Here is a 24,463-nt window from a genome sequence, read left to right as displayed (position 1 = left end):
TAACTGGAAAGCAATGATTTATAATGACAGCCCCGAACAGTGGCATAACTACTTTTCTAATGCCCTTAAACAAGAAACAGACAGACTACAATTAACAGTAAATCTCGATAAGACCAAGATTATAGTTTTCCGCAAAGGAGGTCATCTTTCGACTCATGAAAAATGGTGCTATAGTGATAGATAAATAAAAGTAACCAATTCATGTAGATATTTAGGAATGTTATTCACAACTGAGTTTGATGTCTGCGTGGGATGTAGCAAATAGAAAAGGGAAAAAAGGTGTAATCCAAATTATAAAATCACTCAGGAGACTGCGGTCAACTGATGCACAGCTTTCCTGAACTTTTCGACACACAAATTGAACCAGTATTGAACTATGGAGCGGAAATATGGGGACTAATGACAAATAATCAAACTGAAAGAGTACATACTTTTGCAATGAAGCGCTTTTTTTGGTGTCTCATTGCATTCATCAAACACTATAATGTATGTCGAAACTGGCAGGTACCCATTGCATATAAATCAATTATAAAATGCATTAAATATTGGCTCAGACTTACTAGTCTGTCAAATCCCGATTATGTATACAAGCATACGAGATGCTGCTGCTGCAGAGAGGAGAAGGGCAAACAGAACTGGGTATTCCACATCAAGAAAACACTAACGGAACATGGATTCGGTCTGGTTTGGATGTGCTACGGAGTAGGGCACGAGATCGGCTTTGTATCTGAATTTAAAGATAGACTTACAGCATGTTACAAACAAAACTGGCACGGAGAAATAGAGAGAAATGATAGGTATAAATGGTTCTATTCATTTAAAACAATATTTCAAACAGAGAAATATATCAAGATCGTAACAAACAAGTGGCATAAAATCTGCTTTGTGAGGCTCAGATTGAGAACACGTGGACTGAATGCCAACAGAAGATGGTTCGATTCAGACGTAGCAACATCCCCTTGCCCAATGTGTGGCGAAAGCCCAGAAGATGAAAAACATTTCATATTTAACTGCAAAAGATACGAAGAATTGCGAAAAAAAACTGTAACCTTTTCAATACAGCTCCAGCGCAGAGAAAAGATTTGTTCGGCATGCCGATGACAGAAAATGAAGATCACTAGCAAAATATGTATCCGAGGCAGTAAATATACGTAAAATGTCTACTATGGGTCCAAATACTCATTAATCAATTAAAAAAACTTAGTAAGAGTTCTATGAGGGAAAAATATGCATAGACAAAAAGGAAGGGTTACATTTGGATGGTCAAATTCGACAGTGTATTTTTATGGTGTGTGTATTGATATGACATGTTTCGGTGTTACAGGCTTAAATGATTATCATATGTTTTATATGTATTTTGTTATGTGTTCGTATTGATATGATGTGGGTTGATGTCACATGCTTAAATAATTATCATACGGATTATATATGTACTTTGTTTCTTGTGTATTGTTCCAACCTTGGAGATGAACGACTGGGGGGGAAAAGGCACAGTACCCGCCTGCCACATGGACTTCTTAAGCAAATGACAAAGTACCAAAGTGCCGCTTATCCCTTAGTAGTTTAGTTTGCTTTGGTTATGCTTTTCCTCTCTGTTCCATTTTATTTGTTTTGCTCCATTTTTATTCTGATGTGTACCTACTATGTCACTAGAGCTTTACAGCTAACGACATTAAGCATTTCAGTGTTAAGTGTTATCTCTCTCTCTAACACACACACACACACACACACACACACACACACACACACACACACACACACACACACACACACAATCTGTACACGACTGAATGTCAAAATATTTTGTGTTCGGGTCAGTCACCAAAGCCCAGATCGTCAAGAGAACAAAGACGCGTCCTCAACGATGACCCAAATCATGTGGAGAAGAAGACGAATAAAGGTGTGAACCGGGACTGAAGTGTCTCTCATGGCTTTTTGGACAGCACCTCATGCATGTAAAACAATACAACAGCAGCTGATGCCTTTTCGAGTACACAGACAAACTGGATTTCTGCAAATCGCGATCATCACCGATTTAGTTATCGGCGAAGACAACAAAACCATGGCGGCCACAGAGCACTCCAGAAGAGAGTGTACTTGGGGAAGATTGATATGGATACTTATATAGCACCTATCCTCGGTCGGAGACCAAGCTCTAAACGCTTTACAAACACGGGGTTATTTGCATAACAGGCTGCCTACCTGAGTAGAGGCAACTGACGGGTGCCACTGGGCGCTCATCATTCGTTTCCTGTGTCATTCAATCAGATTTCAGGCACGCACACATACACACTCAGACAGACATGTAACATTTACACACACACACTCAAGTTAAGTACGAATTATATCCCGGAGTGAGTAAGTGAACAAAGGAGACAGAGATATAGAGACAGACAGACAGGACAAAGTGAGTCTGAGAGAGAGAGAGAGAGAGAGAGAGCGGGGAGAAAGGGAGGGAGAGAGAGAGAGAGAGCGGGGAGGATGGAGTGAGTGAGAGAGAGATCGAGAGCTCGGGGGAGGGGGAAGGAGGGAGAGACCTCGGGGGAGGGGGAAGGAGGGAGAGAGAGAGGGGGGAGGGAGGGGACAGGGAGAGAGAGAGACAGACAGTTGGACAGACAGACAGACAGACAGATGGATAGAGTTACAACATCCCCACACACCTGTTTTCATTCGAGAAATCATAGCGAGGCTGTGGATCTGGGTCATGACCGTTGACGTCATAACTGGCTTGTTCATCCTGCAACACACACACACACACACACACACACAGAGTTTATATCCACCCAAAACGAAGACGATACTCGTGGAGGTGGATTTTGGCGTGTTTACAACTGATAGCAATCTCCTGTTTCGTAAGAGCATCCTGGATTAGAAACAAAGAAAAACAGTTAACGCGCCATGTGTACGATAGCATTGGAGGAAAGACCAAAAAAACATATGGAAAGAAATAATATGCAGAAGAAGAAAAGGACGGTTTTAACAGAGACGAAGTGAGTGAGAGAAAGAGAGACAGGGTGAGAGAAAGACACACACACACACACACACACACACAGGCCAAAGAGAAGGGCTTTGTATCTGTTATCACGTTGTTGCGTAAGGACATCTCTAATACACTAAATGAATAAGATATCTCTTCTTCTTAAAAAAAAGAAAAAATCAATAAATACACAAGAAAATAACAAAGATATAGAAATGGGAGAGACAGGCAGAGACAGAGATAGGCTGAGACAGAGACAGAGAGAGGCAGAGACAGAGAGAGGGAGAGGCAGAGACAGAGAGAGGGAGAGGCAGAGACAGAGAGAGACAGAGACAAAGAGAGGCAAAGACATGGAGTCTGAAGGACAGAAACAGAGAGAGGCAGAGACAGACAGTCTGAAGGATGGAGACAGAGACAGGAAGAGACAGGGAGTCTGAAGGACAGAGACAGGGAGAGACAGAGACAGGGAGAGACAGAGACAGGGAGTCTGAAGGACAGAGACAGGGAGAGACAGAGACAGGGAGAGACAGAGGCAGGGAGTCTGAAGGACAGAGACAGACAGAGAGAGGCAGAGACAGACAGTCTGAAGGATGGAGACAGAGACAGGAAGAGACAGGGAGTCTGAAGGACAGAGACAGGGAGAGACAGAGACAGGGAGTCTGAAGGACAGAGACAGGGAGAGACAGAGACAGGGAGTCTGAAGGACAGAGACAGAGAGAGACAGAGACAGGGAGAGGCAGAGACAGACAGTCTGAAGGATGGAGACAGAGACAGGAAGAGACAGGGAGTCTGAAGGACAGAGACAGGGAGAGACAGAGACAGGGAGTCTGAAGGACAGAGACAGGGAGAGACAGAGACAGGGAGAGACAGAGACAGGGAGAGACAGAGACAGGGAGAGGCAGAGACAGAGAGTCTGAAGGACAGAGACATAGACAGGCAGAGGCAGAGAGTCTGAAGGACAGAGACAGAGAGGCAGAGAGACATACAGAGACAGAGACAGGCAGAGACAGGGAGAGACAGAGGCAGGGAGTCTGAAGGACAGAGACAGAGAGAGGCAGAGACAGAGTCTGAAGGACAGAAACTGAACGGAGGTAGAGAGGTTAGAAGGGCATCATCCCTGTTGCCATGTTGCTATTACGCAAGTAGACTGTTGAGAAATATATCTTAAAGCAAACACAAAAAAACAAATCAGTGAATACATAAGTCAAAAGAAAAAAAAAGGAAAAGAAAAGAAAAGACGAAAATAACAACACTTGCAAACACAAACAAGTAAAAAAAAACAACAACAACCATACATGATATGAGCAAATGTTCAAGAATTATTTACACACAAAAACACGTCCACACGCATTTTGTGAGAGAAAGAGAAACGAAGACCACACGAGAACACACACACACACACACACACACACACACACACACACACACACACACACAGAGAGAGAGACAGAGAGAGAGGGACAACGGGAACAATGGAATGGCGTTAGTTTAAAACAAACAGGTTTTCAGGGAAGGACAAGAAGAAGAACCTCACTCCTAGAGCCGGCCAACAAACTGTTTGTGGACGTCAAGCCAATCTATTTTCCTTCAAGTCTGTTCAGACTCCTTTTTAACTGGAAAGTACATGCGTGCGCGTTTTTTTGTTTTTTGTTTGTTTTTTTTCTCGTTTTTTTTTTTTTTTTTTTTTTTGTTACGCGTGTCTGTGTGTGTGTGTGTGTGTGTGTGTGTGTGTGTGTGTGTGTGTGTGTTGTTTGTTTGTTTGTGTGTGTGTGTGTGTGTGTGTGTGTGTGTGTGTGTGTGTGTGTGTGTTGTCTGTCTCTCTCTCTCTCTCTCTCTGTGTGTGTGTGTGTGTGTGTGTGTGTGTGTGCAAACACCTCAGGCCAAGCACGTAAGTCCTGAATACAAGGCTAAGTCCTTTATTCGCAATCAAACGTAATTGTGTCCCCACCTCACACACACACACACACACACACACACACACACACAGTGAGAGAGAGAGGGAGAGATAATATACATACATACAGATATAGCCAAGCGCTCAGCTGGCTTTAGATAGGCCCTACTGCTTCACGCACCAGCTGCATAGCAGACGCCTTTTTTGCAACTAACCTGCTGGTCTTCAATGATTCGCGCATAATGCTTGACGCTATTCCAAATTGTAAAAGCAAAGCCCCTTTTAAACAACTGCTCCTAAACATCTATTTAATTAAGTTTATGTATCCTTCACTGCAATATAATATTTGTTGTGCTTGAAATCAGTTAGAAGCATGCTTGATATCAGTTTAATCCTTCGCCAGTCTGAAGATTTTAACTGACGCCAAACTTACGTCATTTTGTCTCTCTCGTCACACATAATGCCACAGTTAAAATTCTGTATGTGACTGCTGTTGGAAATTAAAACCACACCATTATAGTGTTTGGATGAGAATAGATCAGGTATTTAGAAGATACAAAGCCAATTTTCACTGTCGACACTTAACGACAATTACTCTACACATGGCGTTGTTCGACGGCTTTGACTGAGGTGAAAACTGCGTTTCTGACACACCGTATTTAATTAAATGTCTCTTTTGTTGGATCAATAAACTGCAAGTATTATATACTGGCAAAATGGTCGCAATTCCCTCTTTAAATCTATTCCATTTGTGTTTGCATACGCCGAACTGATTTAACGCAGTTTGTAATTTTCACCAACAAGCTCGTTAAAAACTGACCCTTTCAGGTGACTTAAATTAAAATTATAAATTCATCTTAAATAATAAACACTTCATTTTATACTCATTAGAAAGTAGGTGTTGAGCTGTTTCTTTTGCGATCAGTCCGATGCAAATCGGTCCAGGAATCATTTAGAAATCTATCACTGAACACCTTGTAACAAACACAATACTAATCAAATTTAGCCGGATTTGAGCCGATTTGGTTCGCAGCACACGCGGGCGTCATTGCAGTTCGCTTAACTTGCATAAATAGTCACAACAGGTGCTGACTGGTCACTTTTCACCTGGCCATTCACTGGCTAGAGCCTGCTCTCTCTCTCTCTGGACAGAGGGAACCCACAAATCATCGACAGCATGTCTGGACAGAGGGAACCCACAAATCATCAACAGCATGTCTGGACACAGGGAACCCACAAATCATCAACAGATGTCTGGACACAGCCAGAGGGAACCCACAAATCATCAACAGATGTCTGGACAGAGGGAACCCACAAATCAACAGCATGTCTGGACACAGGGAACCCACAAATCATCAACAGATGTCTGGACACAGCCAGAGGGAACCCACAAATCATCAACAGATGTCTGGACAGAGGGAACCCACAAATCATCAACAGATGTCTGGACAGAGGGAACCCACAAATCATCAACAGATGTCTGGACAGAGGGAACCCACAAATCATCAACAGCATGTCTGGACAAAGGGAAACCACAAATCATCAACAGATGTCTGGACACAGCCAGAGGGAACCCACAAATCATCACCAGATGTCTTGACAGATGGAACCCACAAATCACTTGCATAAATAGTCATAACAGGTGCTGACTGGTCACTTTTCACATGGCCAGTCACTGGCTAGAGCCTGCTCTCTTTCTCTCTGGACAGAGGCAACCCACAAATCATCAACAGCATGTCTGGTCACAGCCAGAGGAACCCACAAATCATCAACGGCATGTCTGGACAGAGGGAACTCACAAATCATCAAGAGATGTCTGGACAGAGGGAACCCACAAATCATCAACAGATGTCTGGACAGAGGGAACCCACAAATCATCAACAGCATGTCTGGACAGAGGGAACCCACAAATCATCAACAGATGTCTGGACACAGCCAGAGGGAACCCACAAATCATCAACAGCATGTCTGGTCACAGCCAGAGGAACCCACAAATCATCAACAGATGTCTGGACAGAGGGAACCCACAAATCATCAAGAGATGTCTGGACAGAGGGAACCCACAAATCATCAACAGATGTCTGGACAGAGGGAACCCACAAATCAACAGATGTCTGGACAGAGAGAACCCACAATCATCAAGAGCATGTCTGGACAGAGGGAACCCACAAATCATCAACAGCATGTCTGGACACAGCCAGAGGGAACCCACAATCATCAACAGCATGTCTGGACACAGGGAACCCACAAATCATCAACAGCATGTCTGGACAGAGGGAACCCACAAATCATCAAGAGATGTCTGGACAGAGGGAACCCACAAATCATCAACAGCATGTCTGGACACAGGGAACCCACAAATCATCAACAGCATGTCTGGACAGAGAGAACCCACAATCAACAGCATGTCTGGACAGAGGGAACCCACAAATGATCAACAGCATGTCTGCATTTCAGGTGTCTTCCCGTTTTAAGATGAACAGAAAATATTATCTTGGGGGGAATATTACAGACTAAAACCTTTATTTCCTGCCCCGAAACGTTTCTGATAATGAAGTTGGTCCACCCCCATCCCACGCCCACTCCCACCTCACCTCACCCCCTTTAATTACATTATTTTGAGTGCCTTAAAATGTGTTTATGTACCTTCTTTGCAAAATAGTCGGATGGCTTCGCAGTAAACATATTGTGCAGCGTTGTGAGATGTGGTGTTGTGTGTGTTGGGTTTTAATTGGTTGCTATCACGTGCCAGGGCTATTTACGACATGCCGTTCAAGGTATCACGCTGTCTGTCACGTGTCCCGATTAAAAGGGGAACGTTAATACGAGTGTCACGTGCTGCCTCCTTATTGTTCCTTGTTTCACAAAACGTGTGTGTGTGTGTGTGTGTGTGTGTGTGTGTGTTCCTTTTACCATCTTTATTATTACAATTGCTATTATCATTATGGGTGTTTTTCTTAGTATTGTGCTTTTCCTTCTTGATGTTATCTGTTCCTATTGTTCTTGTGGTTGTTGTGTTGTAGTTATATTGTTATAGTTGTTGTTATTGTTTCCACAGGGAGATGATGGAATATTTGGCAATGCCTTAAATCTTTACATCTCTGAGTTACAATTGTTCCATCCTTGCGTCGTGCATATTTGATCGGTGTTGAAGTAGCGTGGCCGTGGTTCTGGTTTGGACAAAGACCATTTTCTGTAACTCTGCCCCGAGTCTGGTTTGGACAAAGACCAATTCTGTAACTCTGCCCGGAGTCTGGTTTGGACAAAGACCAATTCTGTAACTCTGCCCGGAGTCTGGTTTGGACAAAGACCAATTCTGTAACTCTGCCCGGAGTCTGGTTTGGACAAAGACCAATTTCTGTAACTCTGCCCCGAGTCTGGTTTGGACAAAGACCAATTCTGTAACTCTGCCCGGAGTCTGGTTTGGACAAAGACCAATTCTGTAACTCTGCCCGGAGTCTTCAGCTGAAATATCTTCCGCAGGTGAGGTGCTGAGAGTTATGCCGCCTGATAATTGTAATCTCACTGCAGACGTTGGAGTAACAGAGATAACGCGAGCGCGCACGCGTGCGAGAGAGAGAGAGAGAGAGAGAGAGAGAGAGAGAGAGAATAGAAAGAAAGAGGAGAGAGATGAGAGAGAGAGAGATGGAGAGTGAGAGATGGAGAGAGAGAGATGGAGAGAGGGTGAGAAAAAAGAGAAAGAGGAGAGAGAGAGAGAGAGAGAGAGAGAGGGAGAAAAAAAGTAAAGAGAGAGAGAGAGAGAAGATAGAGAAAAGAAGACGGAGAGAGAGAGAGAGAGAGAGAGAGAGAGAGAGAGAGAGAGAGAGAGACAGACAGAGAGAGACACAGAGAGAGAGAGAGACAGAGACTGAGAGACAGATCTTTTATTCATTTAAGGCCATGGCCCCATATGAAGAGGGGCAACAACAGAGAAAATGATCAATACACAGATAAGCACCACAGGTCCTCACAAAATACAAGAGATACTCGCAGCTGAAATGCTTTGAACAGATAAAGTGCCAAACTACGGATGATATTTTCATTGCTAGAAGCCATCAGTAGATCTAATCGGAACAAACATGGATCTGTATAATACTTCTTAGGTAAGAATTTCACACGAAGATGATGCAAAGCAGGACACATCAAAACAAAATGAACTTCATCTTCAATAGAGACTTTGCACAATGGACATAACAAAGCAGATTTATGTATACTGTTATAGCAAAACTTATGAACATTAGTTTTGGTTATGAAAAATCTAAATCTGGTCAAGATAAATCGTAAATAACGATCTAAATTCTAAGACAGATATTTCTTCACTAAGTGAGTCGAACTATACACTCTATATAAATCCAATCTGTCACTATACTTAATGTGGCTTTCCCAATCTTGCTATCTGAGGTCAATCAGTCGTTGGCGGATAATTCGCACAAATAATTTTTCGTCATCCACACCTTGATTAACCCAAGCATACCCAAAACCAAGTTCAAATGAAAATACTCGTACATTGGAAACCCAGTTATTTTTTCCCCTCAAGTCTAAATCATACAATATGTCATAAGCTTTTCGTGGTAATCAATCATTATTCATTTTTAGTAATTTTAGCCAATAACTGACACATCTAACTGCAGAGTTAATATAAATAAGATACCTATTCGTCTCACCACAAACTAGATCATTTAAGAGAGAGAGGGAGAGAGAGAGAGAGAGATGGAGAGAGAGATGGAGAAAGGGTGATAAAAAGAGAGAGAGAGAGATGGGGAGAGGGTGAGAAAAAAGAGAAAGAGAAAGAGAGAGAGAGAGAGAGAGAGAGAGAGAGACAGACAGACAGACAGACAGAGAACGACAGAGAGAGAGATGGGAAGAGGGTGAGAAAAGAGAGAGAGAGAGAGAGAGAGAGAGAGAGAGAGGGAGAGGAGAAATAGGGGGGGGGGGGAAGAGAGAGAAAACAAGCGACAATGAGACAGAAGAGAGTGGAGAGAGAGAGACAGACACAGAGGTTTTCAGAATCGTCTCATGCCAGCAGACAAAGATGTGTTGACTCTCTCTCTCTCTCTCCACGCCCCCACCCCCATCACACACACTCTCTCTCTGTGTCTCTGTCTCCCTCTCTCTGAGTCTCCCAGAAGCAGGAAGCTGTGCAACAATCTAGAAACAGCCATTCTCCACTCCTTTCGAATATCAGCCCCCAAGTTTTCCTCACTCACGTCAGATATGTGTGTGTGTGTGTAAGCTCCACTCCACGTGGAGATAAACGTGTTTTGGTACGTCAGAAAGCATCTCTCTGTCTTCCTCTCTATCTCTCTGTTCGCTTCCTCCCTCTCCTCCTCCACTACATCGCATCCCATCTCCCCCCTCGTCCCCCCCACAATCCTCCTCCCCCCCTCCCCCCACACACACATACGCTGGCACGTACGCATGTCCCTTCATTAGATCACCTGCACACACACACACACACACACACACACACACACACACACACACACACACACACATATATATATATATATATATATATATATATATATATATATATATGTCTCTGTCTCTCTCACCTCTGTCTCTCTCACACACAGACATAATTATGTACAAAATGCACACACACACACACACACACACACACACACACGAGAAGTGAAAATTCGTTTAAAGAAGGCTACTGTTGCTGCTGCTACTACTACTACTATTACAAACACACACACACACACACACACACACACACACACACACACACACACACACACACACACACACAATTTCCCTGTCCAGTCAACAGTACAGCCTGGACTAGAAACGTGACACCATTTTATCTGCCCAGTTTCACAGACACACGCAGCTCACCTCATCCAGAATATAAAGTGTTTTTGTTTTCAGAACAATGCTTTTTCAGCTTCCGTCCATTGCTACAGCGTGAAGTTATTCGGGAAAAATGTAGAAATGTGTGTTCACAAAAGGAGAAAACAAACTGATTCAGAGCCCTAAAAACAAAGCAAAAACAAACAAATGAAAAAACCACAAAAATGAATCACTGTGCAGGAATGGGTTACGTTCTGATGTGAAAGCAACAACAAAAAAAAGTCCAACTGGCCCCCAGTGTTTTCTCCCCAAGTGGCCAGGACCCATTTTATGTGTCAGCATCGTTAAAGGCCCCAAGTGGCCCAAAGTGACCGCCGTTAAAGGCCCCAAGTGACCCCAAGACACCACCGTTAAAGGCCCCAAGTGACCGCCGTTAAAGGCCCCAAGTGACCCCAAGACACCACCGTTAAAGGCCCCAAGTGACCACCGTTAAAGGCCCCAAGTGACCACCGTTAAAAGCCCCAAGTGACCACCGTTAAAAGCCCCCTAGTGACCACCGTTAAAGACCCCCCAAGTAACCACCGTTAAAGGCCCCAAGTGACCACCGTTAAAGGCCCCAAGTGACCACCGTTAAAGGCCCCAAGTGACCACCGTTAAAGACCCCCCAAGTGACCACCGTTAAAGGCCCCAAGTGACCACCGTTAAAGACCCCCCAAGTGACCACCGTTAAAGGCTCCAAGTGACCCCAAGTGACACCAAGTGACCACCGTTAAAGACCCCAAGTGACCACCGTTAAAAGCCCCAAGTGACCACCGTTAAAAGCCCCTAGTGACCACCGTTAAAGACCCCCCAAGTGACCACCGTTAAAGGCCCCAAGTGACACCAAGTGACCACCGTTAAAGACCCCAAGTGACCACCGTTAAAAGCCCCTAGTGACCACCGTTAAAGACCCCCCAAGTGACCATCGTTAAAGACCCCAAGTGACCCCCAAGTGACCACCGCTAAAAGCCCCAAGTGACCATCGTTAAAGGGACCTAGTGACCACCGTTTAAAAAAACCCAAGTGACCATCGTTAAAGACCCCAAGTGACCCCCAAGTGACCACCGTTAAAAGCCCCAAGTGACCCCAAGTGACCACCGTTAAAAAAAACCCAAGTGGCCATCGTTAAAGACCCCAAGTGACTCCCAAGTGACCACCGTTAAAGACCCCAAGTGACCACCGTTAAAGACACGCCCCCCCCCCAAGTGACCACCGTTAAAGACCCCAAGTGACCCCAAGTGACCACCGTTAAAGGCCCCCAAGTGACCACCGTTAAAGTCCCCAAGACCCCAAGTGACCACCACCCTGAGCGATAAATGGAGACGGTGTCAAGAATGGGGGAAACAAAAGTAGGAAACAGAAGACGCACTAGCGGCGTGGGCGTTGTGATCTAAAGAACACTGACAGTAACACGGTCAGTCGCTGTTCAAGCATCGGTCAAGTCTTTTCCAAAACAGGTTGATTACGTTGTAATGTCGGTCGAAATATTGTTCTAATACCGCTCAGACATAGGTGATATTAGTTCTAATACCGGTCGAAATTTGTCCTAATATCGCTAAAAGAAAAAGAAATTGGATCGTTTTGCGCGCTCTCTCTATGTCTGTTTCTCTTTCTCTGTAATGTGTGTGTGTGTGTGTGTGTGTGTGTGTGTGTGTGTGTGTGTGTGTGTGTGTGTGTGTGTGTGTGTGTGTGTGTGTGTGTGTGTGTGTGTGTGTGTGTGTGTGTGTGTGTGTGTGTGTGTGTGTGTGCACGCGTAGGTGTGTGTGCGTGTGGACACACACACACACACACACACACACACACACACACACAAACAGAAGGGTAAAGCACCAGACCCCTTGAACCGGCAGTCTCTCTGAAGTAATGGAAGTTGCTTCAGTGATAATAAACCTCTGGACCTCCACTCATTGTCAGAGGGAGGGGACGGGAGACAGTGAAGGGGGTGTGGGAGAGGGGTGAGGAAGCAAGGAGAGAGGTGGAGGAGGGGAGCATGAGGGGAAGGAGGAGGAGGTGGTGGGTGTCTCTCCTTAATGAATGACTGTTCATAGTGGGGGATACTGTCCCTACCAATGTATCAAAGAATGAATGACTGTTCATAGTGGGGGATACTGTCCTACCAATGTATCAAAGAATGAATGACTGTTCATAGTGGGGGATACTGTCCCTACCAATGTATCAAAGAATGAATGACTGTTCATTGTGGGATATACCGTCCCCACCATTGTATCAAAGAATGAATGACTGTTCATAGTGGGATATACCGTCCCCACCATTGTATCAAAGAATGAATGACTGTTCATAGTGGGGGATACTGTCCTACCAATGTATCAAAGAATGAATGACTGTTCATAGTGGGGGATACTGTCCCTACCAATGTATCAAAGAATGAATGACTGTTCATAGTGGGGGATACTGTCCCTACCATTGTATCAAAGAATGAATGACTGTTCATAGTGGGAAATATTGTCCCTACCAATGTATCAAAGAATGAATGACTGTTCATAGTGGGGGATACTGTCCTCACCATTGTATCAAAGAATGAATGACTGTTCATAGTGGGGGATACTGTCCCCACCATTGCATCAAAGATCCAAAAAAATGTATCGCTACCACTGATGGTGGCTGTCCAAGGGAAACTGTTCAGCAGTCCTTCAGTCCGCTTCAGGTTCTGCCCAGCAAAGTGCCAGTCAGTGGAAGGAAGCCTTACGAAGGAGCGGTATGTCCGGAAAAGTCATCCGTGATAATTGATCAAGTGAGGGGTAGGACCTCAGCAGTCACACAATCAGATCAACTGTCCATGCAGTTCGTCCTGTGTAACTCGGTAGGAGTCCCCACGCCCCCCCCCCCCCCCCCCCCCCCCCCCGCCCCCCCCCCCCCCGACCTCACATCCCCCACCCACCCCCGCCCCCTCTAGTGCATCTGCCCGTGTATGGTTTGTTTGTCTGTTTGTTTAGTTTTTTCGTGGAACTCCTGCAGGTGTGTTCGACATGCCGAATGTACAAAAGCAGCAGTGATAATGATGACCCTGCAAAAAAAGACTGCTGCATGAAACATTCGTTCTCAAGCCCAGCTCAGACTTAAGGAGGACGGTGGCAGAATGGTTAAGACGCTTATCTGCCAGTACAGAATCTGTGAGGGTCTGTGTTCGAACCCCGCTCTCGCCCTTCCTCCCAAGTCTGACTGGAAAAATGGAACTGAGCGTCCGGCCATTCGTGCGAAACAATGAAGCGAGGTCCCGTGTGCAGCACGCACTTGGCGCACTGAAAAAGAACCAATGCCAACGAGAGTGTTTGGCAAAATTCTGAAGAAAAAATCCAGCCTGATAGGTACACAATTATATGTGCCTGCACTCGAGGCCTGACTAAGCCCACTGGGTTATGATGCTGCTCAGGCATCTGCCTAGCAGATGTGGTGTCAGGTATAAGGATTTGTCCGAACGCAGTGATGCCTCCTTCAGAAACTGAAACTGAAACTGAAGCCCAGCCACAAGACAGCGGTGTGCCAGCACCATGAATACTCCTGGGTGTAGTTCTCTGCGCCATGTCTTGGAAAGGTATAAACCGGAGTTTTATGTCGGCTTTTAAAGATTGTGTGGAACTGTTTGAAGCCGGTCTCTGTTCACCATTTTCTTCTGTAGCTCTCTTTTAATGTTTACGTGCGGTGCCATCCCAGTAACCCCCCCGCCCCTTCCCCCTAAATCTTCACAGAAGCTTATTTTAAACTCTTTTTGTTCTGATATCCCCTTCGAAAGTTTAGTTTTAATATCAGTGAAAACTATATATAAAAAAAAAGGGGGGGGGGGGTCCACTAAAAGTCTCTGGAAACTGGCTTCCACACCAAATATTAAAAAAACAAAAAACAAAAAAAAACCCACGACAACAATCAAATGGATTCTAAAAAACAAACAAAACAACTAAAACTAACAAACGAAAAACACGAAATCTGATATTCACATGGAATGAAATTTAGTAAATTAATCAGGAACCCCCCCAAAACAACAACAACAACAACCCCCAAAACAAACAACAACAAAAAACGAAGAAACAATTACAAAAACAACAATAAACAAAACAAAAAAAACCAACATGAAAATTCTTGCTTCACATCAAGGTCCTCCCCCCCCCTCCCCCTTTCCCAGACTTCATTTCATGTCTACTTTCCTGAAACATCATTCCAAAAGAAAATTGCCTCCAAAGCTTTCGCACTACGGGGGGGGGGGGGGTGGGGGGGTGGGGGGGGGGGTTCCAGAAAACAAAAGACGTTCAATTCCAAAGATGCTGAAGACCTAAACCCCCCCACTTCAAAAGATCCTCAACACTGTTCCATGTGCACGCTGCCTCAGCGGTGTATTGATCTTTCTTTGGGTTCTTGCCGCACTCAGTTTCTCTCTACATCTCCAATTTACAGCTCCGATGGACGCATGAACGACTGATGAAGGAGCGGCAATGGCCAGAAAATTCTGACTGAATGGATTCCTGATTGGAAAAATCGAAGATTAGAGGAGGATGTTTTTTGTTGTCGTTTTTCTCCTACTTTTTTCTTCTTTAAAAAAAAAAAAAAAAAAAATGTATATATATATATTACTTTTCATATTTATTGTTGTGGTTTTTCTTCCCGTTATATTTTGTTTCCTCTAGAATTCCACAGAAACGTGTAACGATCATTGGACTCTCTCTCTCTCTCTCTCTCTCTCTCTCTCTCTCTCTCTCTCTCAATTCAAAGACAGGCTTATAACTTCATATAAGCAAGACTTGCATTATGAAATGGAAACAAATGAAAAATACAGCTGGTTCTATAATTTTTGAAGTATTTTTTGGAGAAAAAAAATATATCACAGCTGTAACCAACAAGTGGCATAGAACAAGTCTAGTCAGGTTTAGATCGAAATCTCTTGGATTTTTTACTCACAAGTACTGATTTCAAACTGATCCATCCACACTCTCCCCTTGTCCGATGTGCGGTTTTGCAAGAGAGGATGAGTTACATTTCTTGTTTCATTGTAAAGCTTACGCTGCTATTCGTGAAAAGTGTTCTGTCTTTAAAACATGTTACGCAAAGAATGAAGATATGTTTAATGTACTTAACATACACCAAGAAAATTCAATCCAGTCACTTGTAAAATGTGTTGCTGATGCATACAATTTTCGAAGAAAAATGACAAATAACACTAACTGTTTTTCATAGAGAAATTGAATTTGTGTAGACTGCTATGTACGAAGAACTTTTTGTCATCTTTTACAGGTATAATCATATATTGTGATTTCCTCTCATACAAGTTAAGCGTAAACTGGATGGTCGAAATTATGTATCGACTGATTTTCACACATTGTATGATTTGTCGTTTTCATCTAAAAAAAAAAAAAAAAAAAGAAGAAAAGAAAACAACAACAACAACAACAAAACACACACACACACACACACACACACACACACACACACACACACAACCCAAACTATTTTGTTGTTGTGATTGTACACCCATGTCATTAGGGCTGTTAAGCTATTGACATTAAAAGAGTTCTGAGTTCTGAGTTCTCTCTCTCTCTCTCTGTCGGAGTGTATGTGTGCCTGCATGTGCGCACGTATGTCTGTGTGTACGCATATATATATGTATATATATATATATATATATATATATATATATATATATATATATATATATATATATATGTATATATATATATATATATATATATATGTGTGTGTGTGTGTGTGTGTGTGTGTGTGTGCGTGCGTGCGTGCGTGCGTGCGTGTGTGTGTGTGTGTGTGTGGTCGCTTCAGTGAAAACAAAACCTCTAGACACCATCACAGGTCTGAGAGGAGGAGGGGTGTGAGAGCGGGCGGGCGGGTGGGGGGAGGAAGAGTGACAGAAACAGAGCGGCTGGGTGGGGGTGGGGGTGGGGGACAGAGGGCGATTGGATGGTGATGGTGGTGGCGGTGGCGGAGAGAAGTCTGTACAACGACGTGTAAATTGAGCTGGGGACTCACTATGCCTGGCCTGTCTTACAGTGGCTGTGTGTGAAAATCGGTCCTCTTCTGGTGCAGCACTCCACTTCTCTGGATCTCCCCCAGCACCGGACAGTGGAAGGAGGAAAGAGCGGTACCTCAGGAAAAGTCACCCGGGGTAATTAATCAAGTGGGGGGCAGGAGACGGTACTTCAGGAAAAAGTCACCCGGCGTAATTAATCAAGTGGTGGGTAGGAGACGGTAGCCCAGGAAAAGTCACCCGGGGTAATTAATCAAGTGGGGGGTAGGAGACGGTAGCCCAGGAAAAGTCACCCAGGGTAATTAATCAAGTGGGGGGGTAGGAGGCAGTAACTCAGGAGAAGTCACCCGGGGTAATTGATCAAGTGGTGGGTAGGAGACGGTAGCCCAGGAAAAGTCACCCGGGGTAATTAATCAAGGGGTGTGTGGGAGACGGCAGCCCAGGAAAAGTCACCCGGGGTAATTAATCAAGGGGTGGGTAGGAGACGGTAGCCCAGGAAAAGTCACCAAGGGTAATTAATCAAGTGGGGGGTAGGAGGCAGTAACTCAGGAGCAGTCACCCGGGGTAATTAATCAAGTAGGTGGCAGGAGACGGTAGCTCAGGAAAAGTCACCCAGGGTAATTAATCGAGTGGGGGGTAGGACACGGTAGCTCAGGAAAAGTCACCCGGGGTAATTAATCAAGAGGGGGGCAGGACATGGTAGCTCAGGAAAAGTCACCCAGGGTAATTAATCAAGTGGGGGGTAGGACACGGTAGCTCAGAAAAAGTCACCCGGGTTAATTAATCAAGGGGTGGGTAGGAGACGGTAGCCCAGGAAAAGTCACCCGGGGTAATTAATCAAGTGGGGGGCAGGAGACGGTACCTCAGGAAAAGTCACCCGAGTAATTAATCAAGTGGGGAGTAGGAGACGGTACCTCAGGAAAAGTCACCCGGGGTAAATAATCAAGTGGGGGGTAGGAGACAGTAGCTCAGGAAAAGTCACCCGGCGGGGTAATTCATCAAGTGGGGGGTAGGAGACAGTAGTTCAGGAAAAGTCACCCAGGGTAATTAATCAAGTGGGGGGTAGGAGACAGTAGCTCAGGAAAAGTCACCCGGGGTAATTAATCAAGTGGGGGGGTAGGAGACGGTACCTCAGGAAAAGTCACCCGGGGTAATTAATCAAGTGGGGGGTAGGAGACGGTAGCTCACTAATCTGACCTCAGCGGTCACGCAATGAGATCAACTGGCTTTGCAGTTCGTCCGGTGAGACTCGGCAGGAATCCCCCCCCCCTCCCCCGACCCCTCCATCCCCCCCACCCTCCCCCCACTGCCCCCTCCCCACACTTCCTCGTTCATCTGACCCGTGTCTTTGTGATTCTCATTGACCAACAGCAGGTGTCTTCCACTTGCCCTGTACTTACACAGGCATCAGTGATAGTCATGATCGTGCACAAAAAAAAAACAAAAAAAAAAAAAAAAGAAAGAGAGAGAAGAAGTTTAGAATACTTAAAATACTTTTGAGAACAGTACATGTCTTTAATGTTTTGACTTTGTCAAGTGAAAAGTATCTGCTTGTGATTTTTCTTTTAACGAATGGTTCTTGTTTGTAACAGATTTTTCTTCTTTTTTCCCCTCAGAACAGCATCATTTTGTTAACACTTTTCATGAACAGTTCCCTGTGTTTCTTTTTCTGAACAACAGCCATGCGTTTCATTCCAAGAAAATACGCGTTTATAACAGTTCTAATGAAGTTATATCTACTTAAATGTTTCGAGAAAATATTTAGACGATTAAAACTTTATATCTAAAATTCTATTGTTTCTCCGTCTACTGCAGTTTTGTTGCTTTCTTATATTATTATTATTAGTATTATTTTTGACTCACTTGTGTAAACAAAGTGAGTCTATGTTTTAACCCGGTGTTCAGTTGTCTGTGTGTGTGTGTGTGTGTGTGTGTGTGTGTGTGTGTGTGTGTGTGTGTGTGGTAAACCTTAACATTGACATTTTCTCTGCAAATACTTTGTCAGTTGACACCAAATTAGGCATAAAAATAGGAAAAATTCAGTTCTTTCCAGTCATCATGTTTAAAACAATATTGCACCTCTGGGATGGGCACAAAAAAAAAAAAAAAAAAAAAAAAAAAAAAAAAAAATGAAGCCTAATTATATGCAAACTGCATTTACTGTTATATTTATATTTTTTGTATTCTCTAAACTTGGCACTTTGATCTGATATTCTGACACAACATCAAGAGCAGTCATTATTTTCATTTTTTGTTCAAACAGGAACTTCTTTTGCTAAGCATGGAAGTTTTATTTATTTTGCAAACGTTTTTGGTGCAGATAGTAAAAAAGGGAAATTACTCTGTAATTAATGCTAGGGGACTTAATTTGCTTTAAACTGATCTTTCTCATCTTAAACATTACATTTTGAAATTATACTCAATACATAAAAAGCTTGTGTGTTTTACTCTCAGTGTACAGGTATTTCACTATGTTCATTCGCCCAAGTGGTCTTTTTCGGAAAATACTAAAATCAATACTATGACTGGACTTTACTGATCTGTTGGCTGAGCCCTGAAGGTCATGGGCAAAAATCAATTGCGTACACATATTTATACACATTCAAAGCACGTGCTCATATTCTTCGCGAACGCGAACGACGTCATTTTGTTTCAAGTTGTTGACCTGCCTGTTCAATCCTATATTCAATGGACAATACACGATAACATGAGATGGAAAGTTGGAGAAGGAGACCGTTAAATATTTATTCAGAGAAAGATTTCTGAACGCCTCATCACTTACTGGATTATGCCCCATACTGCCATAAAAATATCCACAGAATCAGTCGGAATTCACAATTAAAAATTGTAAACCATGCGAGTTAATACCCTTGAACTGATCACGATGAAACGAAAAAATTTCCAGTCTTGACTTTTCTCAAAATGAAGTCCTTTTCAGTTCTTACGACGTTTAGAAGTACTTGTACTTGGCTCTACATGTAATTAGTTTAACAAAATACTAACTTTAAAACTATAAAACTAGTATGAACATAAAAGAGAAATTGAATCGACCGTGTCGTACTACATTCCCGGCGGGTGTAACTAAACTTGTACATCTATCTAGATCTAGTGAAAACGGCTAAATGTTGCAGTGTGATTGCGGCGATAGCCATTAAAAAGAATTTTTTATTGCCCTTAAAGATTTTATGAATGCCCAAGATACACCAGAATAATATGATTTAAACAGCGTTCTCACTGCAAATACGCAATTGATTTATCGCCCTTTAAAAAAGTATGTTCAAATATTAAATTTTAGAACGTCAGTTAAGGAGCCACGATAGTGTAACGGATAAGGCAGTTTCATCTCACCCGAACACGCGGGGTTCGAATCTGGTTGGGACTTTTTTTCTTTCTTTGTTTTTTTTTTTTTTTTTTTTTTTTTAAACGCGAAGCTTTATAATAACAAATACAGAACACATTTTAACGATTAGATTTTTTTTTAAGTGTATCACAAGTGAGTCTTGAAGGCCTTGCCTCTCTTGTTAGAAGCATATTTTCAACAAGAGAGAGGCCCTCAGCAAGTCACCAAGTTCATGAGGTGTTTCTCTCCAGTCAGCAGCCAACAGCCAGCCCCAAGAGACCACACAGTGTGAAACAGCTGTCGTTTGCCGTGTTACATGTCAACACCCCTTTAGAGGAACGGAATGGCCAAACCAGCATCAATGAGACAGATTGTTGTCTGTCTCTCTCTTAGACTAGTCACTTTGCACCGAATTACTCTCTGTCGCTGATTGACCAGAAAGTCATTATGGTCCGACCGAACGCACACACACACACACACACACACACACACACACACACACACACACACACACACAGAGACAGAGACAGAGACAGAGCGCAGTGGTTTTTGCTTGAGAAAAAGTTCATAATATTATCTTTTGGGGGACGTGGGGGGTGGGTGGAGGGGAGATGTCAGAGCTCTGTCTGTCTGGCTTTTGTCGCTATCCCTGCTACCCCCGCCCCCCTCCTCCCCCTCTCTGTCTTTTTCTCTCTCCGTCTGTCTGTCTCTCCCCCTCTCTCTCCCTCTGCCTGTCTGTCTGTCTCCCCCTCTGTCTGTCTGTCTGTCTGTCTCTCCCTCCCTCCCCCCTCTCTCTCCCTCTGTCTCTTTCTCTCTCCCTCTCTTTCTCCCTCTCTGTCTCTGTCTGTCTCTGTCTGTCTCTCTCCCTCTCTGTCTCTCTCTTCCTCTCTGTCTCTCCTTCTCTCTCTGTCTCTCTCTTTCTGTGTCTCTCTCTGTCTCTGTCTCTCTCTCTCTCTGTCTCTCTCTCTCTCCCTCTCTTCCTCTCTGTCTCTCACTTTCTCTCTTTCTGTGCTTGGGGTGTGGGTGTGGGGTTTAGAAGTGGGGTGTGAGCACAACAATCTCTCTCATTAATGCTCACTCTCTCTCTCTCTCTCTCTCTCTCTCACACACACACACACACACACACACACACACACACACACACACACACACACACACCCCGCTTTTCCTCTCCCTATCTCTGTGTGTTCGCTCACACCATGATGACTTTCTGGAGCATTCAGCGATAGAGATTGATTCAGTGCAAAATAATTTGTTAGAGAGTGACAGACAGACAGACAGACAGACAGGCAGACAGACATCGTTCTTCTTCTTTCTTCCCTTCCCCCTCTCTCCCCTCAACAGTTGATTCCAGTTAAATACTGTCTCTCCCTTCTCTTCCTCTCTATCTCTCACTACCACTCTCTCCCCCCTCTCTCCCCGACCATCCCTCACCCACTGACTGTACTAGCTTTCCTGACCTCTCCCTCCCTCCCCTCCACCCTTCCCTAGTCTACCCTCTCCCATTCCCAACGCCTGATAGCGAAATCCACCCCACTGCTCTTCCCCTGCTGCTCCCACCTCTCCACCCTCACACACCCCACCTCAAACTGCACTGCACCCACCTCGCCACCTTTCCACCCTCACCCATCTCATACTGCACCCCACCTCTCCACCCTCACCCATCTCATACTGCACCCCACCTCTCCACCCTCACCCATCTCATACTGCACCCCACCTCCTCACCTCTCCACCCTCACACACCCCATCTCAAACTGCACTGCACCCACCTCGCCACCTTTCCACCCTCACCCATGTCATACAGCACCCCACCTCTCCACCTCTCCACACTCACACACCCCATCTCATACTGCACCCCACCTCTCCACCCTCACCCATCTCATACAGCACCCCACCTCTCCACCTCCCCACCTCTCACCCATCTCATACAGCACCCCACCTCCCCACCTCTCCACCCTCACACACCCCATCTCATACTGCACCCCACCTCCCCACCTCTCCACCCTCACCCATCCCATACAGCACCCCACCTCCCCACCTCTCCACCCTCACCCATCCCATACAGCACCCCACCTCCCCACCTCTCCACCCTCACCCATCCCATACAGCACCCCACCTCCCCACCTCTCCACCCTCACCCATCCCATACAGCACCCCACCTCCCCACCTCTCCACCCTCACACACCCCATCTCATACTGCACCCCACCTCCCCACCTCTCCACCCTCACACACCCCATCTCAAACTGCACTGCACCCACCTCGCCACCTTTCCACCCTCACCCATCTCATACTGCACCCCACCTCCCCACCTCTCCACCCTCACACACCCCATCTCATACTGCACCCCACCTCTCCACCCTCACCCATCTCATACTGCACCCCACCTCCCCACCTCTCCACCCTCACACACCCCATCTCATACTGCACCCCACCTCCCCACCTCTCCACCCTCACACACCCCATCTCAAACTGCACTGCACCCACCTCGCCACCTTTCCACCCTCACCCATCTCATGCTGCACCCCACCTCCCCACCTCTCCACCCTCACACACCCCATCTCATACCGCACCCCACCTGCCCACCTCTCCACCCTCACCCATCTCATACTGCACCCCACCTCTCCACCTCTCCACCCTCACCCATCTCATACTGCACCCCGCCTCCCCACCTCTCCACCCTCACACACCACATCTCATACTGCACCCTACCTCCCCACCTCTCCACCCTCACCCATCTCATACTGCACCCCACCTCTCCACCCTCACCCATCTCATACTGCACCCCACCTCCCCACCTCCCCACCTCTCCACCCTCACACACCCCATCTCATACTGCACCCCACCTCCCCACCTCTCCACCCTCACCCATCTCATACTGCACCCCACCTCCCCACCCTCACCCATCTCATACTGCACCCCACCTCCCCACCTCTCCACCCTCACCCATCTCATACTGCACCCCACCTCCCCACCTCTCCACCCTCACCCATCTCATACTGCACTGCACCCCACCTCTCCACCCTCACCCATCTCATACTGCACTGCACCCCACCTCTCCACCCTCACCCATCTCATACTGCACCCCACCTCTCCACCCTCACCCATCTCATACTGCACCCCACCTCTCCACCCTCACCCATCTCATACTGCACCCCACCACCCCACCTCTCCACCCTCACCCATCTCATACTGCATCCCACCTCTCCACCCTCACCCATCTCATACTGCACCCCACCACCCCACCTCTCCACCCTCACCCATCTCATACTGCACCCCACCTCTCCACCCTCACCCATCTTATACTGCACCCCACCTCTCCACCCTCACCCATCTCATACTGCACCCCACCACCCCACCTCTCCACCCTCACCCATCTCATACTGCACCCCACCTCTCCACCCTCACCCATCTTATACTGCACCCCACCTCTCCACCCTCACCCATCTCATACTGCACCCCACCTCCCCACCTCTCCACCCTCACCCATCTCATACTGCACCCCACCTCTCCACCCTCACCCATCTCATACTGCATTGCACCCCACCTCTCCACCCTCACACACCCCATCTCATACTGCACCCCACCACCCCACCTCTCCACCCTCACCCATCTCATACTGCACCCCACCTCTCCACCCTCACCCATCTCATACTGCACCCCACCTCTCCACCCTCACCCATCTCATACTGCACCCCACCTCTCCACCCTCACCCATCTCATACTGCACTGCACCCCACCTCTCCACCCTCACCCATCTCATACTGCACTGCACCTCCCCACCTCTCCACCCTTACCCATCTCATACTGCACTGCACCCCACCTCTCCACCCTCACCCATCTCATACTGCACTGCACCCCACCTCTCCACCCTCACACACCCCATCTCATACTGCAGCCCACCACCCCACCTCTCCACCCTCACCCATCTCATACTGCACTGCACCCCACCCCTCCACCCTCACCCATCTCATACTGCACCCCACCTCCCCACCTCTCCACCCTCACCCATCTCATACTGCACCCCACCTCCCCACCTCTCCACCCTCACCCATCTCATACTGCACCCCACCCCACCTCTCCACCCTCACCCATCTCATACTCAACTGCCTCCTTCCCATCCCTGTACTCACTGAAAACAGGAGGCGGCAAAACGTATTTCCAACACCTGTTCCAGACATTTCTGGCAACAACCTTTTTTCTACATTCTACGTCATCGCTGTGCGCGCATGCGGGTGTCTTCTTCTTCTTCTTCTTCTCGCGCCTGTCACTCTTGGAGAGAGAGAAAGAGAGAGGGAGAGAGAGAGAGAGAGGGAGAGAGATACAGACAGACAGACAGACAGACCTTGAACTGAAAAAGGAATCGATAGGTTCATAGATTTTTTTTAAATCTGTATTTCTTGCTAAATACACACACACACACACACACACAC

At 45.8% G+C, this 24,463-nt stretch overlaps 1 protein-coding gene across 3 annotated transcripts in view; it reads right to left on the bottom strand.

Annotated features, from left to right (window-relative positions):
• The window catches only part of LOC143282043 (uncharacterized), a 217,888-nt gene that overhangs the window by 47,569 nt on the left and 145,856 nt on the right, over nt 1-24,463 (bottom strand). For all 3 annotated transcript variants that reach the window (XM_076587474.1, XM_076587477.1, XM_076587475.1), the window contains exon 6: nt 2,661-2,737. In XM_076587474.1, coding sequence (XP_076443589.1) covers nt 2,661-2,737 — 77 coding nt within the window. The remainder of the gene's footprint in view (nt 1-2,660; nt 2,738-24,463) is intronic.

The sequence above is a fragment of the Babylonia areolata genome, chromosome 5, assembly GCF_041734735.1.
Source record: "Babylonia areolata isolate BAREFJ2019XMU chromosome 5, ASM4173473v1, whole genome shotgun sequence".
Classification (NCBI taxonomy): Eukaryota; Metazoa; Mollusca; class Gastropoda; order Neogastropoda; family Buccinidae; genus Babylonia; species Babylonia areolata.
This window is presented reverse-complemented; position numbering and strand designations above follow the sequence as displayed.